This window comes from Epinephelus lanceolatus, chromosome 20 (genome assembly GCF_041903045.1).
Source record: "Epinephelus lanceolatus isolate andai-2023 chromosome 20, ASM4190304v1, whole genome shotgun sequence".
Classification (NCBI taxonomy): domain Eukaryota; kingdom Metazoa; phylum Chordata; class Actinopteri; order Perciformes; family Serranidae; genus Epinephelus; species Epinephelus lanceolatus.
The window spans coordinates 16,380,735-16,398,874 of NC_135753.1; the positions used below are offsets into that span (position 1 = coordinate 16,380,735).

Sequence of the window (18,140 nt, forward strand, 5' to 3'; positions counted from 1 at the left end):
GTACGGAGTGCTACCAGACACTTTCTGTGATTTTATGAGATAAGTTTGAGATGAACTTCAACGAATTTAGCTGGGTAAGACAGATTTGTGATCTGTGAGTTGAGAATAAGGCTCATTGTTGAAGAATTTTGAGGAGATTATGACACACAGCTGCAAGGTCAAAAACGGAAGTAGTGTACATTACTTTTTAGCACACTTCCAATCTTTGATTTTTATTTTTTTTAAATCATACAAAGATTACATATCATGTATTACATGTGTATAACATTTTCTATGTTTTCCTTTTTTGGCTTTCTGTACATATCTGATTCCCTTGAGGATAATAAAGCTTTGAATTATTTTAATTTGAACTGAATTTATGTCAGATATTGATTAGTCTTTGGGTACCTATATGACAATAATATATAAACAGTTAGTTTCCAGAAAACACATTTTTTCCCAGTGACAGTTGAACTAAATTCAAATGAACTCATCTGACAGTAGGGGACACTAGTGCAAGTGTAAGTGTTATCAGCCCATGCCCATGATAGCCTAGGAAAATGAATGTAATGACCAGTAACAGCTCATGGTGATTCACTTTCTGAGCTGGTAGGCAGCCTAGTAACTTCCACCCATTGGTTTAAGGAATAGAACACTTTAAAATGGTGAGGTTAAAACATTTCTCAAGGTTTTGCTGCATTACAGTACAAACTAGAAGGCCTCAGTGACGATTTTCAACTGTTAACATTGATGAAAAGAGGCTTTACACTGAATTGTGCTGCTTTTGAAGGCAGCTTGCTTTAACTGACAATAATTATGTGTGCTCCTATTCTTTTAATGACACTCAAGGACTTTAAATATCCCTCTCATTGTAGCTTCGAGTCAAACAAACCAAACCTGTATGCTTATTTTCTGTAAATTGTTGTTTTCTGTGGCAGGCCGACAGTCACAGAATCCAGATCACGCATGCGCAGAGTGACTCCTCGGCCCCGTCAACCAGGCGAGGTGGGTGGGAGAAAGCTGCGTCAAGGTGCCGTTAATGGATAGAAATGACCGGAAAATAGGCACGGTGGTTTTCAAAATAATATATTAAAATACTGAAGTGACAAGAGCGTTCCGCTTTTTGTCGCAAAACAGCTCTATTTGTGTGCATCATGTTAACTATTTGAGTTCATATCACCGGAAGCTCTGTTTAGATATTTATCACGACCTTGTGTTTTGTTTTCAACTTCAAATAGAATCTCATCGATGATTCATTACTATTATACAACACTTATTTGAATCAGGATCAGCTTTAATTAAAATGTGTGTATAAATATAAGGAATTTGACTCGGTTTTTTTTCAGTGTACACACAGAGAAATTAACATGCAGCTAAAACAAGGCCAACAAATGTGAACAAGGCAAACATTTGACCACTATGTATAGATATAATTTACTTAATTAACTGAATTTACAATATATGCATAATTTAAAAAAGTGATACTCTTCTTTAACCTTCCACACAACATAAAGCGGTGCCGAATATTTTGTGTGATTGGTCAGCTGTTTTGTAAAAGTGTCAATACAGTAACACTCAAAAATATTAGACTTTGCAGACGTATGTGTAAATTTGCCTATTCTATGTGGCAATGACATTCAAATAACATTCTTTAAATAATTTAGTACGTCTGAAAGATTTAATAAATAAATTTAAACATTTATTATTTGCTTGTCATTCCGGGATTTTATTTTGAAACCCTTTACCGGAAACCACGCCGTTCCTTCCTGCAGGCTTGACGGTTGCTGTGAGAAGCTCGAGCGCGGCCGAGCAGGAGAGAGTGGCAGTGAATGTGTCTGCGGCAGCGTTTAGCGTTAAAAAACAAAAACCACGGCTGAAGGAGAGAGGACCAAACCCCGCTGCAGTCAGAGACGACCTCGGCAGACCATGGACTATGATAAATTTTAAACAGAGGCTGGTAACGGCGGGCTGTTTTGACGACAAGCGGTTTATTGAACATCTGTAGACCATAATGAGGGCATCCGCTATTCTTTACGGTGGTTTTTCCTCCGAGGTTTAGTTAGACGCAGAGTGACACTATTTATAAATGCGTCGCTTTTAGACATCCTCGCAAGGAATAGACACACCGAGGGGACACAGCCTGCAGAAATTTAGTTAATTCCCTCCTCCCATGGCCCCTGGGGAACAGTGAAGTCATTTGAGAAGTCACCGGAGAAGAAGACACGTCTTAATCATCTCGATAGTTTTACACAGTTTTGCGAGGAAAACAGGCTCTCCCCGTCCTCCCATCGGCTCGCGGTCGCACCAGACTCCCACTGCTTTTTCTCTGTTTTTGAATCTTACATGGTTTTGTCCTTCTGAGCATTCATCGCCAACCCTCCCGTGGGCATTTTCCCCGTTAAAGGATGCCGGATCAAATATCGGTGTCCGAGTTTCTCTCGGAGACAACAGAGGATTACAATTCCCCGACAACATCCAGCTTCACCACCCGACTGCAGAGCTGTAGGAACACAGTCAATGTGCTGGAGGAGGTAAGGCCACGGTGTCAGCCTGCCTGCGAGCTGTGTGCATGATGGATGGATGGATGATTGAGGATGCCTGAGTAAACAACACAACATTATGCTACATTATAACACACAAATAAATCTTCAACACAAATACAACATGTTTTATTGGTGGAATGCAGTTTAAATACAACCAAGGCCACATGCAATGAAGCCTAAATTCAACTGGTGATATTTGACAGCATTGCAAAATCCCATTAGAGGCCCAAATGCATTACTGTGTTGCACCAGAAAAGAAAATAATTGCACCTGTTGAGCTGCAGTTGCTGTGAAACTGCATATTGGTATGCACTAGTTCATTACCATCTGCAGAAATGGACATCCCCCCCCCCCCCCACACACACACACACACACACACACATAGCTGCTGCAGAGCTGGTGTGTGTAGGTGAGCTCTCATCTTGTGCTTGTGAATCTGCTGCCTTTTTCTTGCCAGATATGTAGAGTAATAATAGAGGGGGTGGATGGCTTTGGTGGTGTAGGGAATAGGAGGATGTGCACTCAGGCCTGCAGCTCTCTGTGTTCACTATTACATAACTCACAGCTTCAGAGCATGCTGCCAGGCTGTAGCAGTGTGTGTGTGTGTGTGTGTGTGACAGAGAGAGAAAGACCTTCTCTAGTCGCTGGCAGTCAGATCTGGATTAACTGTTTCAGGATTATAGAGATTCCCCACTCTCACGTAGGCCAGATTGCATTAAAAGACAGACAGATTTCTCCTCAGAGGGAAATACTGCGCACACAAAGTCACTCTCTGTGATGCTGTGTCACCTTTGATCATGTAAGGGTGAGTGTAATCAGGCCAGGCAGGTGGGTTGCTATGTGTATGTGTGCTTCCCACCTCCCCACCCCCACCATCGCCCTCCGTTGGCATCCTTCCTGCTATGATTAAATGGAGCATCAAACCAGGGGAGTGCACACCTTCACTGCTGTTAGTTAATGCCAAAAGGTGACCTCATTTCCCACTTTAAAACACATTTAGCTGCAGACGTGAATGACTTCAGGCTCACTGAATGAAAATGGGGTTTATTTGTGATTAAATAACTGTACAGATGCTATGTAAACATAAGATGAGCATGACAGCGACCAGATATGTTTGCTGAAAGGGGATAAAACCGCAGGCCTGGTCCTTTCTCCAACATCCTAACAGTCCTAACAGCTACTACAGCAAACAGCCCGTGCTATCCATCACTTCTATCTTCTATCCTTTACAAGCTTATTATATCATGATAATAAAAAAATCAACCAAAACAGAACCAGGGCCGTGTTTATTCTCCACCCAGAGCCCACTCTGTGTCTGCTGACTGTAACAAGGAAAAGGCTCACATCATGAATCACCTCTCTGGCTCTGTGCCTCTGAACCCAGAGACTGCAGCAGCACAAACGAAAAACATCTGTTAGAAAAGGCCGCCATGTGCGCTAGGCTTCAGTAGCCGCTCTGGAATTTTTTGCAGAGATCACATGACAAGGAAGACCATTATGCTAAGAGTGAGCAACATGCTCTTCAGTGTTTAAACAAAAGGCAAGATGCCCCTGTAACATTTGGGCGAGGATGGGCGGCTTGTCGGGTAACTCAAAGCAGGATACACCCATCAGATGGAGACTGTGGCAAACACGCCTGCAGCACACAGCCTGCCTAAAGCCATGGATACTGTTAGATTAGTGTCTGTTTAATAAAATTAGCTACCCTGTTTGATCCCTGCGTAGACATGTAAGGGCTCACTTGCATCATACACCCAGAGCTGCTGCAGAGAAGCAAAACTGCCTTGGGCGTCACTTTGCCTGAAGAGGAGTTAGTTTAAAATGTCCTGGGTTTTTTCTGAGCTCCGAGTTCTAGTCCTCAAACTTAAAGCAGTCGTCCCATTTTTTTTTCCCCTCCAACTCATTTCCTTGGTATGTTGACAAGGTAAATTATGCAAAGGTACAGCTTGAATATTTAATGCTGTAACTTGAGGGGGCGAGTTGACCCACAGGAGGGTAGTCATTCTCTGAGTCATGTGGAGGTGCAAAGAAAGGAAGCAAAAAAGTCATTGCAGCATCATATCATCTTAATTCATCAATTATTGATTGGTGTGTAATGACACAAAAGTATTCATGACTCACCAGCCCCCACCCTGGAACTTTTCTCACACCAAGGTGTTTACTGTTTACACTTGAATCAGTGCTGAAATATGGAAAACAATGAGCAGTGCAATGGAGAGGAAAAAGTCTTAAAAATAATCTTGCTGTCCTGACTGTTTGAGACACAGGAGATGGGGGCATTGTGTGTGTGTGTGTGTGTGTGTGGGGGGGGGTGGGTGGGTGTTAGACCGGAAGCTGTGTCGGTATGTGGTGTGAGTTTTATTTTGGTGTCATCTTTAGTGCTAAGCAGTCATTGTTGTGGTATTTTTTCCACTGCATTTCCCAGAAAGCACAGTTGGATTTTCTGTTGGTGAAGTCAGAGGGAATCATCCTATTATTCATCCAGATTCCAGAGATTATGGCTGCAAACAATAAGTATTTTCATTATTGATTGTTGTCAAAAATAACAGTTAATGTTCTTCCATATTCCAGGAAAACAAAATCTTAGAAGTGGTTATCTGATGTATTCAATTAACTATGATATGATTTAGGGAAAAGCAATAGCAAAGCTTTGGATTTTAGACACTGCAACCCAAAAATATTTGGTGTTTTTGATCTACTAGAGGTTGAGCACAAGGAAGACATTGTTACTCAGTTGGTTCGTCAAACAGCTTGAGCCAAAGTAAGATATCTTAACAGCTTCAAGCCTTCATACCATTAGAGTTTCCGGTTAGGTCTGGTGTAGGATTTTAAACTAGTTGGATTTTATGCAAACTGATTAATCCTGCATTTGTCACCATGACAGGTTCTGGCCAATTAGTATTAAGCAATATGACAACGTGTTTAACATAATATTATATTTAGTCGTTAACGGACTAATGGAGTCACTAGTGTCTGACAAGTTGTGTGAAATTTACTGCTGAGTCCAGGAACATGAAGTAGATCAAATTTCAGTTGAGGTAGGATGGGGGAAGAGCAATGCATGTTGTGTTTGCTTACTAAGAAGCTTGTGGGTTTTTTGGGGTGACGAGACAACACTTGACGAAGTTAGTTTTGAAGAAAACTAAAGCTTCGCAAACATGGCGAAGTCGACAGAAGAAGTGAGCTGAAGAGTGAAACCAAGTGGACTGGAGTCGATACCCAACACTGGATGCCCGGGTCGCTCGCTTTCAAAGCGCAGCAATGGATGAGAAACGGCTGTTTTGTTTTTTGATGTTGAAATATGGATTTATCTACAGGATATCTCCTCATTTTACTTCAAAAACCTAAATAAGGTGGCAGCTGGCTGAACGGAGTTCACGAGGGACATGAAAGTTTCTGGTTAATGACCATCCTCAATGACTAACTGCTTGCTATTGACTATACGGTTTGTCATTTCCTGTAAATATCACAATACATATGTTTTCAGTTTAAGAACCAACGAATTGAAAGTACTCACCCATTTTTGAATAGTTACGTCTCCAGTCTGATCTGGAGGTACATGGATAGGTACATGGTTTGTTTACATGACGAAAGTGCATATTTTTCCAGATTCAGTGTGGAGAAAGAGATCCGATGTGTGCAACAAGATATTTGAATGCTTGCTCACTGTTACGATGAAGTGTCTGACTGTCCCCTAACTACTATTTCCTAACAGCAACCCAAGCAGTCATGGGCTCGCTCAGTCTTAAATCTACTCGAGAGCAGCCGCTGCGTTGTGTGCAACATAAAATTCTGCAGATCGGTTTAAAAATCTTAACATCGGACCAACACTGATTGCCATAGATTTTTGTTCAAAATTCATGATCCTAAACCTTGAGTTTTCATAACCTAGGTGGCAAATTGCCATGAAATTTGCCAAGCACATTTTGGCTACTTTCATTTATTTTTTTGGTACATTTTGGTTTATATTACGCTGTGACCTTTTCTTGAGTGCAACCCTCAACACAAACGAAACATTTTTAGCACTGCAATATTGATAAAACCTTAAAGATAAGAAGACTTGTATGTTTTATTATGTAATTTTGGACATCCAAGACTTATATCGACTTGTATCGATTTATGTCTTGAACATTGTGCTGTGTGTTTTGAATGTTGCATCTCTTGTTGCTGTTATTTACCTGGAGAACAGCCTATAACAATTAAGCCAATGCCAAATTGTCACTGAATATTTTTCTGTAAATTTATCAACAAATTATCTCAGCAGTAGTGAAGATTGCTGATAATCATAACCACCACTTTCTTCTATACAGTCTCTACAGTCATAATACAGTATGTTTTATACAGTGTATTCTATTATAATTGCCAAAGTATTTTTGCTATTTGCCGTAGTGGAATTGTTGTGGTCTTGTTTTCTAGGAGAATGTCCTTTCAGCTAATACAACCCAACACCCCAAATTAGAGCTTCAATGATAATTCATTCATTCATTCATCCATCTTCTAACCGCTTCATCCTCTTGAGGGTCGCGGGGGGGCTGGAGCCTATCCCAGCTGACATCGGGCGAGAGGCAGGGTACACCCTGGACAGGTCGCCACACTATCACAGGGCTGACACATAGAGACAAACAACCATTCACGCTCACATTCACACCTATGGACAATTAGAGTCATCAATTAACCTAGTCCCCAATCTGCATGTCTTTGGACTGTGGGAGGAAGCCGGAGTGCCCGGAGAGAACCCACGCTGACACGGGGAGAACATGCAAACTCCACACAGAAGGGCTCCCACACCCGGGATTGAACCGGCAACCCCCTTTGCTGTGAGGCGACAGTGCTAACCACCACACCACCGTGCCGCCCGCAATGATAATTGATTAATCAATAGGTGGAAAATGAATAGGCCACTGTCCAGGCATTGGTTAATTATTTAAGTTATTTAAGCAACACTATCAATCATTCTCGGGTTTAAGGTTTCTACACGGGTGACTGTATGAAAAGATTGGACGACACATCTCCACCTCCTGCTAAAGTACAAAAATAAAACCCAAAATATCCTGGATATAGCCGCTACCATCTTGTGCTGGCAACATCATTTGGAGCCAGAGTCTGAACAGAAGTGATCAGAGAGAGGAGCTGTGGTGTCCCCGTCCCACCTTTAGTTAATCATGAAAATAATACTTATAATAGCAGCTCTACAATAAATGTATCATGAAGTATTTAAAAACACAAAATCATCTGAGATGTTGAACATAGGCACGTCTGAAAGCTTTAATCTGATTTTCTCCTGGTCTGTACAGACTCAAACAAAACTGGACAGTATATGAGCAGCCATCAATGTGTTATTGACATACAAAAATATCAGCTCATCTCTAATTTGCTCCACACACACTGCAGCCTATGAGGTGTAAAAGCTCATATTTTTCCTCCCAGAGTCCAGAGAAGAGCAAACACAATAACTATAAATGCTATCAAGCAGATTGTGTTTGTCCATGCAGCAGCAGAGACCAGCAAATCTGACATTTGCTTGTCTGAAAATGTCACAGGTTATTACTCTGAGACTCTCCCGCTTTCTCTGATATAAGTTAATATTAGCAGCAGGCACTTGTTATTCCTCTGTGGGGCATGTATTGTGTCCCTCTCTACCCCACAGATGGTACTTTGCGTCATTGGGTTTGCTCTCTTAAACCAGAGAGCCATAGCAGCGATACAAGGGAAACCCTCACTGCATTGGCATTCCTTTGAGCATGCCTCTCGCACCACATCACATGGGCTGGACCAGAAAAATGTTGACTTTTCACAGTCATTCTATTCAAGCGTGGCTGGGCTTGACCTAATAGGCAGAGGCCCTTTTTATATTTTTTTTTACTTTTATATAACAGCCTTTTCAGTTGCGGCATTTGAAGCTTAAGACACTTCAGAGACTTTGATGCTATTCTGTGTTTGAAAAAAAAAAAAAAAAAAAAAAAAGCTGAATGAGATGTATTATTCCGAACCACTGCGTTTTTATATTGGAGTGAAAGTCATTGCCTGAAGACGTCGTCATAGAGTAATACTAAGATTGCAAAAAGATCTAGTTAACAAAATGTCCCATAACTGTTCCTGGAGAAGGATTTTACATTCCTACCATTCTTTTAAAAGCTTAAAAGTTATTTATGTCAATTTATATGAGTTAGTGTCACTACAGTTTACTGTTGGATGTCTCATTTTGTTAGAATCTCATCTCAAAAGTGCCCCTGTGGAGATTGTGACCATTAGTGAAGCTGTAAGGTGAGATGTCAGTGGGTACATGCAGAAATGCGTATGTGGCGGTAATATGCTGTAAGCATCAGCAAAGCACCAAGATAAAGGAGTACAAGACAAACAAGATTATTGGAACAATGCCGAGACCAGCATTCACTTTGGGGTGGCAGGAATAATTATCATGTTCAGTTTTCTCTTCAGCAGCGTTGGCCGAGTCCTCAGTGTTTTCAGTCAATCACTCTTTGAGTCACCTACTCAGACAACAGAGACCGAGCACCGAGCTTGCACGTACACTGGAGCTGCAATTAAACTGCTGATTTTCTTTTCAGAGTAGGTGAGTAATCATCTCGTCTATAGAATATCAGGGGATAGTGAATGCACATCACAGTTCCTCAGAACCCAAGCTGATGTCCTCATATGTCCTGTGTTATCAGAAATGCGAAAATATCCATGTACTGCCAAAGAAAGCCAAGAAAGACAGCAAATCTTCACATTTAAGAAGCTCACAGAAGGAACATTTTGTCATATTTGCTTGAAAAACTACAATTATTTGACTGTCAGAATAGTTCGTTAAATTTTCAGTTGATTGACTAGGAGCCTGTTCATATCTGTGTCTATCATGCGTCTCCATCTGACTACTGGTGTTCAGATTTCGTTACTGTCTATGTCACTTACGCTCAAAGGTCAAAGCACAGTTATTGTGTCCAACACACTCTGGCTAGCTGCTCTCTAGCATGCTCGCTAGTCACAAAGGTTGCAGCGGTATACTGGTTTGAAGGTATACTGTGGTATGGAAATTGACAGTTATCATGTTGTGTACATTTACTTATTACAATACTGAAAAAAAGCAACTGGACAAAGAATCTCACCTTTATTTTAGCTATTTTGTAAAGGGAGACTTTTTACACATACCTCCGTTTAAAAAAAGGTTTCAAATTTCAATTATAGTAATGAAATGTTCGTTTAACCAAAAATAGTTTCCTTTCATTCTTTAAAGGGTCATTTTAACTGACAGTAATAATTGTTCTGTAATACCATACCCTGAAACCGCAACATTTTCTGAGACATTTAGCATACAGTGAAAGTCTCATACAGTTGCAGTCCTCCTAGTCACATTAGCGGTTTTGTCAGTACAGCTGGAGATAGCTGTCTGCAGAATTCAACATTTCTCCTTCCATGGGGCAAAATGATGGACAGTCACGTAACATACTGTCCAACTCGTCCTAAAACGCGCAAGTTATAGAGGGTTAGCACGCTGTCTTCAAAGCAACCACCACATCCTGCACTAATGACTTAAGACCCAAACATACTCGGGCGGAACGTACGCGGAGCGGACTCCGCGGAGGTCCGCCCGGACTAAAAGCGGACGTCCGCAAGCCCTGTGCACACAAAGCTCAGATTTTACGACCGCACAGACTCCGCTCCGCGCACCAGTGTACACAAAAGACTGCTCGGCATGTATTTTTCACATTGCGGGGATTTTTCACAGACATTTATACAGGAAACTACAATGCGGAAGTGCGCTCGACTATGGAAGCCCAAATGACTGCGGACATTCCTCGCAGAGTCCGCTCCACTTATAGTACGCCCGAGTCTGTGAGCACCTTTAGTCCTTGTCAGGGACGCATCAGGACACAATGGCGTTAACATAGGTCATGAGTGATCTAATCAAGAGGGGACATCACCAAATACGAGTGTAAACAACAGGGATGCACTGATATATTGACTAAACATTTGATATCTGCCATAGGCCTATCGGCAGATACGACAGCACTCACTGAGTGGCAGTGGCCCATGTTTTTCCATTATGTCACATCAGTTTTTCACATACTAAAAACCAGGGCTCCCATCTAACTCCGCCAAGAATTTCGCAGTCGGTGTATCCCTACTTGACAGCCCCAAGACACATTGTGATCCGACCACTCAAAGCACTTGTTGAGGGGGTCTGGGATGCATTTGATGACATATCTTTTCTAGTGTTAATACCAGGTATAAACAGGGTCTAAATGTCTTCAGTATACTATTAAGAATTATAAAACGATTGTATATAGCCCTCAGTTGATGAAACAATGTCTGATACTCTTCAAGTACTCATTAAAGTTATTAAACAGTGGAAGTTAGAGGATGCTGCTTTCTGCCAATATGGGGGTATGTGCAGATTGAAAATCACGTTTGTGCCTTTAGGAGACATGCAGTGGGTTTAGGTGAGAAACGCTTTAAGTAAACAAGACCATGTTTGTTCATAATAAAACATCCATATGTCTAAAGAAATCTACTGATGCACAAAAGCATCGCTGTTTCTTCTCGGGTCATAAATGTCAACAGTGTTAATGGTAACAGATAAATTGTTAATTATCATTACTTCAAGTTGTTTTTCTCCAAAGCACCTGAGGTCATTTTCTAGATGACACGCTGTCATGTGATGCTTCAGCTTCATCACATGTAACATTCATTCCACCAACAGAAGGTCAGTTGTAACAATATCCACACACATAACAGATGTTTGTGTTTTTTACTCACATATTTGGTCATTAAGACTCAGAGGATGAGTTGGCTGCTTCTTTGACCGTTCCTCTGGAAACTACCTGGAGGTCTTCTCAAAGCAGGGATTTTTTTAGTTAAAAGGAAGTTTCATTTTCACATCTTGTGGGTTTTGCCTATTGGGGAATGTCTTCTGTCATAAACCTAATTAACACAGAGTACATTTGTGTGCGCCATGTGCCTGTCTGTTAGTGGAGTGTTGAATGCTGTAGAGGATTAATAAGGCTTTGTAATTGTTGTGTTTTGCTTTATTGTTGATTCAAATTTGAATCATCCCTAGATACATAAATAGATTATTTGGTTCATGGATTATTTTTCCTCCTTGTTTGATTTGGCTCCATATTTTTGGACCGCTTTTAGATTCCCCCCTCTCACCAGAAATGAGGCAAAAATGATGAATAATTCAAAAGGACGAGGCAGGTTTTTATCATTCTTGGCTTTACATAACAAAACTGAGTGCTGGCTATTTAAGGCTCCGTTCTGCAACATTTGCAACTGAGGAGCACAGCTGTGTCAGATTCAATTATTAATGAAGTTATGGCTTTTTATTCATCATTTGTCCCCTGTGTCACCAAACCCAGTGAATCATATGGTGTGAGAGAATGGGAGCATTTTTCGTCCCATGGCACTGTTACTCACATGACATCTTGTTCCAGTTAAACTGCACTGTAAAAAAAGCAGTTAAAATGGTCATTTGCTTGGGAGATACTCAGATTTAGTTTGGACATTTTCACTGCGGAATAAATGGTGTTTCATAGATAACAGTGACACAAGTGCTTTGATGTTAGAATTGGATTCAGCTGAAGTTCGACACAATAATAACCTGCTCTCACAGACCTGTAGTACCTGCAGTAAAGGAGTAAAACTGACATTTTTTGTATGAAAATGTTTCAGACTGTTGCTTTAAGTTAAGACTCGAGCATGTAGTTTGGGTTTTAAAATGCTTGCTATGATCAGTAGGGCAGAAAAACCCATAACTTGAGTCGTTCCCTAAGTTGAATTATTTGCCTCAAACCGTACACATCATCAATGGAGCTATTATATGGAGGTCAAGTGATGCTTATTGACCATATTCAAGTTGAAAGTGGAGGAAGGCAAAAGCGTGAAAAGAAGATAAAGGAAGTTAAAATAGCAGAAATTATCAATGGAAGAATTTTAATTTGAAAGCTGTTGTGTTTTGGCTGCTTCTGTGTGCTAGACAAGAATTAGCTGCTAATGCAATGGTGCAGGCTAATGGGCTTTATTTAGCCTGCTAGCTTAGCTACTGTACCACAAAGGTCTTCTTAGACTGTAAGCAATACTTTGACTGGGTTAGGGTTAGGGTTGGATCCATGGGTTCTCCTTATGTGATTAGACAGACAAGTGCTCCACAAGTTAATGCCAGGCACTCTGCATGGTAACCACGGAAACGGCTCTGAGTACTACTGTATCCCTGCCGGCACAACTGCATTTTCTTTATAGGCTTTGGCAACATATTAAAATATATTAGTGTCAAATGAGGAGAGTCAAATAACATGAGTTGACTGTGGTATCAAAGGTCGATTTGTTTACACCAAGTGGCGCTCCGAGTCTTTGATAGCTAAAGTTATGTAAATTAGCACAAGTATAGTCATAACTTTACAGCATAGTTTAAGAGAAACTATATGAAGCACTACTTTATACAACACAGCCTTGTGCAGATGCTCTGCCATGTGAAAGCCCTTCTGTTTATGTCCAGATGACTGTCTAGAGGACAGTCATATATTTCAAGGAGCTCACAAACGGCAAGGATCAGTCTCTCATCCATTGATTTGCACTGTGCGTCGCGTAGAAAACATTTGTAGACAATTCAGCTCTGGCGGTGGGCGTGAGCGTGAGACGAGTACAAACATTGTTTCTTTCACAGGATTGTGCCGATTGCTGTGCCGCCTCTCAATCTGCCCATGCCTCCCTACCTGCCCTCTTGCCGCTCATTGAAAATTAATCAGTAGCGACTTCGATTTCTCCTCATCTGAAAAGCCCTTAACTCTTCATTCATGCCATATCATCAGAATGCAAAGAACTGGAAAATCTCACGTCATTCAAACGGAATTTTTAAATGGTTACCCCCCATTAGAAGCCACATTTATATCAATCACATAAATTAATCTTAAGCTATGTTTTATCGTGTTATTTAAACCACATACAGATAAAAAGTTAAGCTCCTTTTTAATTGATTGCTTTTGTGTTAATGTAGATGGTGGGTTTGGTGCCATTTTGCCATGAGTTTGAAATGTTTACTTCCACCAAGTGGGAGATGCAGATGCTATATTGTAGCTGTTAGAAATCCCCAATTTTTCCAACTGGAAATAAAAACTAGGAGGCTGACATGAACAGTTTTATCCCCTCATCTGCTCATGATAGCATTCTCTACAATATGAATGAGGCATAAGAGACAGTTACAGTACAATGCTGGTTTGTTAGTTAATTTAATAAAAGAGCATCTGAGAAAGAAGGGGAAATGTTCCTTTAAATCTCCTTCTTTAAACACAAGCAAACCTCCAAGCCATTTTCTAATTTGTTCTGTCTCCCACAGCAGGAGGTGAGACTCTGTTGTGTTGCTTGTTTGTCGGCTTGTTTGCCGTCTGTGGCTGAAATCTGATAATCGGTCTGTGGGCCACAGCTGTTGGCCTACCTTCCTGCCACAGCTGCACTGCGTATATCATCAAGGGCTATTAGCCGGCAGCGGATTAGCCCCGGACCAGACTCTGCCCTGGCACTCTGATCCCCCTGCTCTACCCCAGATTTAGGCGAGGAAGAGTGGGTCAGTGTTCACATCTGTCTGCGGCCCTCCTCACACGGAGAAATAGTGGTCAAGTCTTGCTCCATCGACAGCCATTTTAATCTTCAGTGTGCCATCGGTGCAGCAACAATTTGTGATACATTCACGTGACTATCATGGAAATAATGTCTTATACTGTACAAGTATGTTAGGCAGGCCAGGTCCCTTTAAAACTGTGCTGCAAACGTGGTATGCCAAAGGTAGATGTTGATTCTTGGCAAAAATTGAAGGTTACAATTTCATTAGCCATGCTAGCATTTCAGCTATAGGGATGGCAGTGTCATTCTATTGATCTGTTGGTCCACCACTTTTGTTCTGACTGAAATATCTCAACAACTATTGGATGGATTGCCATGAAATGTTTAACAGACATTCATGAGTCCCATACGATGAAAGCTACTGACTATGATGATCCCCAGCTTTTCATCTAGCGCCATCATTTGGTCAAATTTTTAGTTTGTCCAATACTTTAAATATCTGGAAAACTAATGAAACTCCCATCAGTTTTAGCTATACTTTGTGTTGAATCCTCTGAACCTCAAGCAGTTTCAGGGCATTTTTTGTTTCTGTTACAATTTTACTTGCCGTGGCCTTGTTTTAAAATGCAATAGGCCTATATAAATTCTGCACCACTGTGAAAGTAGCACAATCATGGCTAGAAGTAGGAATATCATTTGTGTGGGATAACAGTTCTAATGCCATAAATAATAACATTTATAAAATAGATTTGTATTTATAAAAATTGGATCTATACATATATGCCATTTTCATGGCTTCTCAAGCACATTTAATGTCTTTTAAAGGAGCTGGTTCATGCACACATTCATTTTTGGTGACATTTTGGATGAGACATATTGAATAAATCTGGATGAAAAATCAAAATTTTAAGCTTCCATTTTGTTATGTTTAATCATGGAAGCATTTATCCTACATGACGTGTTGAAGGAGAGTTGAAAATGTGAAAATCTGACAATAATTTCTGTTTTTACAGTTTCTTGTTATGATAAATGGCATAGTTTTGGCGATTAATTAGAAGAAAACAGGCCTTTCAAACCACCAGTTGGTTGTGGAGCACATAGAGTTGCTAACACGCTTCACAAAGATGCTGAACGTGCTAAGCATTATACCTACTAAACATGTCAGCATGTTAGCATGCTGATGTGCATCACAGAGCTGTGGACTCTTGTCTTGTTCCTTAGTGACCATTATCAATCCTTACTGTGGTTTAGATGAACTATACTTTACATTTAAATAGTGTCACTTTATCATTGCTAAGAAAACAGAGTAGAAAATATATTTGCTTTTGTCAGTATCATGTAGGCGAATTGAAGAAACCCTAACGTTGCTTTTTTCCTTTTTTGGTCTACGTCTGCTCTTCAGCTGCAACAAAACACCCACAGATACTCCTCATCCTCCTCTGTTCATCATTTGTGGCTCTTCATTTTTCGTCTTCTGTGATTACAGTACAGGCCAAAAGTTTGGACACACCTTCTCATTCAATGCGTTTTCTTTATTTTCATGACTATTTACATTGTAGATTCTCACTGAAGGCATCAAAACTATGAATGAACACATGTGGAGTTATGTACTTAACAAAAAAAGGTGAAATAACTGAAAACATGTTTTATATTCTAGTTTCTTCAAAATAGCCACCCTTTGCTCTGATTACTGCTTTGCACACTCTTGGCATTCTCTCCATGAGCTTCAAGAGGTAGTCACCTGAAATGGTTTTCCAACAGTCTTGAAGGAGTTCCCAGAGGTGTTTAGCACTTGTTGGCCCCTTTGCCTTCACTCTGCGGTCCAGCTCACCCCAAACCATCTGGATTGGGTTCAGGTCCGGTGACTGTGGAGGCCAGGTCATCTGCCGCAGCACTCCATCACTCTCCTTCTTGGTCAAATAGCCCTTACACAGCCTGGAGGTGTGTTTGGGGTCATTGTCCTGTTGAAAAATAAATGATCGTCCAACTAAACGCAAACCGGATGGGATGGCATGTCGCTGCAGGATGCCGTGGTAGCCATGCTGGTTCAGTGTGCCTTCAATTTTGAATAAATCCCCAACAGTGTCACCAGCAAAACACCCCCACACCATCACACCTCCTCCTCCATGCTTCACAGTGGGAACCAGGCATGTGGAATCCATCCGTTCACCTTTTCTGCGTCTCACAAAGACACGGCGGTTGGAACCAAAGATCTCAAATTTGGACTCATCAGACCAAAGCGCAGATTTCCACTGGTCTAATGTCCATTCCTTGTGTTTCTTGGCCCAAACAAATCTCTTCTGCTTGTTGCCTCTCCTTAGCAGTGGTTTCCTAGCAGCTATTTGACCATGAAGGCCTGATTGGCGCAGTCTCCTCTTAACAGTTGTTCTAGAGATGGGTCTGCTGCTAGAACTCTGTGTGGCATTCATCTGGTCTCTGATCTGAGCTGCTGTTAACTTGCGATTTCTGAGGCTGGTGACTCGGATGAACTTATCCTCAGAAGCAGAGGTGACTCTTGGTCTTCCTTTCCTGGGTCGGTCCTCATGTGTGCCAGTTTCGTTGTAGCGCTTGATGGTTTTTGCGACTCCACTTGGGGACACATTTAAAGTTTTTGCAATTTTCCGGACTGACTGACCTTCATTTCTTAAAGTAATGATGGCCACTCGTTTTTCTTTAGTTAGCTGATTGGTTCTTGCCATAATATGAATTTTAACAGTTGTCCAATAGGGCTGTCAGCTTTGTATTAACCTGACTTCTGCACAACACAACTGATGGTCCCAACCCCATTGATAAAGCAAGAAATTCCACTAATTAACCCTGATAAGGCACACCTGTGAAGTGGAAACCATTTCAGGTGACTACCTCTTGAAGCTCATGGAGAGAATGCCAAGAGTGTGCAAAGCAGTAATCAGAGCAAAGGGTGGCTATTTTGAAGAAACTAGAATATAAAACATGTTTTCAGTTATTTCACCTTTTTTTGTTAAGTACATAACTCCACATGTGTTCATTCATAGTTTTGATGCCTTCAGTGAGAATCTACAATGTAAATAGTCATGAAAATAAAGAAAACGCATTGAATGAGAAGGTGTGTCCAAACTTTTGGCCTGCACTGTATATCAGCGCAGTGCTAACATTATTGTCCTCAAGGACAGCCCGGCAGAACCAGGAGACAGTGTTGTCCTGTGACGACCGACTGTCTTGTTGTGGCCTGAGGGATAAACAGTGCATCTCTGTCTGTGAGCTTTGATGGTGTTTGGCCTTGGACCAGTGTATGTGTGTGTGTGTGTGTGTGTGTGTGTGTGTGTGTGTACTGCAGCTCAACAATTGATACGGCATTTCAATGTCGAATTTGAATACTACCTTGCCCAGAACAGCCAAGTGCATTCAAGCCTGGAGGAAAGGCACTGACAGTTTTTCAAGCTAAGTTGTTTACATCTTTTACTAATGCCATTTAATGTCAATGAAAAGTGTTACATCACTTCCTTTTCCACATCGTGACAGCAGCTGTCAAAGCTCCTGTTGCTAGTCTCTGAGAGTAGTCAAAGGGGGAAATCCAAGTGAAAATGTGCTTTAGGATTGGTTAAAGCTTTCATTGGACGTCACAGTAAGGCTTATTTCTGTTCCTCTGTACGTCCAGTTGCTCAAAATATCTTACATCCAAATGGCCCGTGGGAGTGGATGAATACACCTGTGGTTTTGGAATAGCTGGTCTCTCTCCAGGCAGAGTCCCATAAAGTGTGAAATTCGAGACTCGTCTGCAGAAAAACTTCAAGGAATGCTGTAAAGCGCTCTGACTTTGGCCAAGGACTCACGACCGAGCGCTTGTGCAGAGGCTAGAAAAATAGTGTTACTTCTGATAGTGCATGTTTATCAAGGGAGCACATTCTTTGGCGGCGTGCCCTGAAGATTTACAACTCGGGCGGCTGGTTGATAGAAGCAGAGCTGGCAGGCTTATCAGCTGATCAATGATAAGTGAAAGATTAGCAATAGAAGCTTGGAGTAGTTTATTTTAGTTTTCCTTGGATCGACCTACACAGCGCTGGTTTGTTAAAGTCTTGGTCT

General features: G+C 41.2%; 1 protein-coding gene across 4 annotated transcripts in view; it reads left to right on the forward strand.

Moving 5' to 3' along the window:
• Nucleotides 1–1,746: 1,746 nt before the first annotated feature.
• Nucleotides 1,747–18,140, forward strand: part of asap1b (ArfGAP with SH3 domain, ankyrin repeat and PH domain 1b) — an 86,729-nt gene continuing 70,335 nt past the window's right edge. For all 4 annotated transcript variants that reach the window (XM_078162441.1, XM_033638395.2, XM_033638398.2 and 1 more), the window contains exon 1: nt 1,747–2,510. In XM_078162441.1, coding sequence (XP_078018567.1) covers nt 2,385–2,510 — 126 coding nt within the window. In that variant the 5' untranslated portion in view covers nt 1,747–2,384. The remainder of the gene's footprint in view (nt 2,511–18,140) is intronic.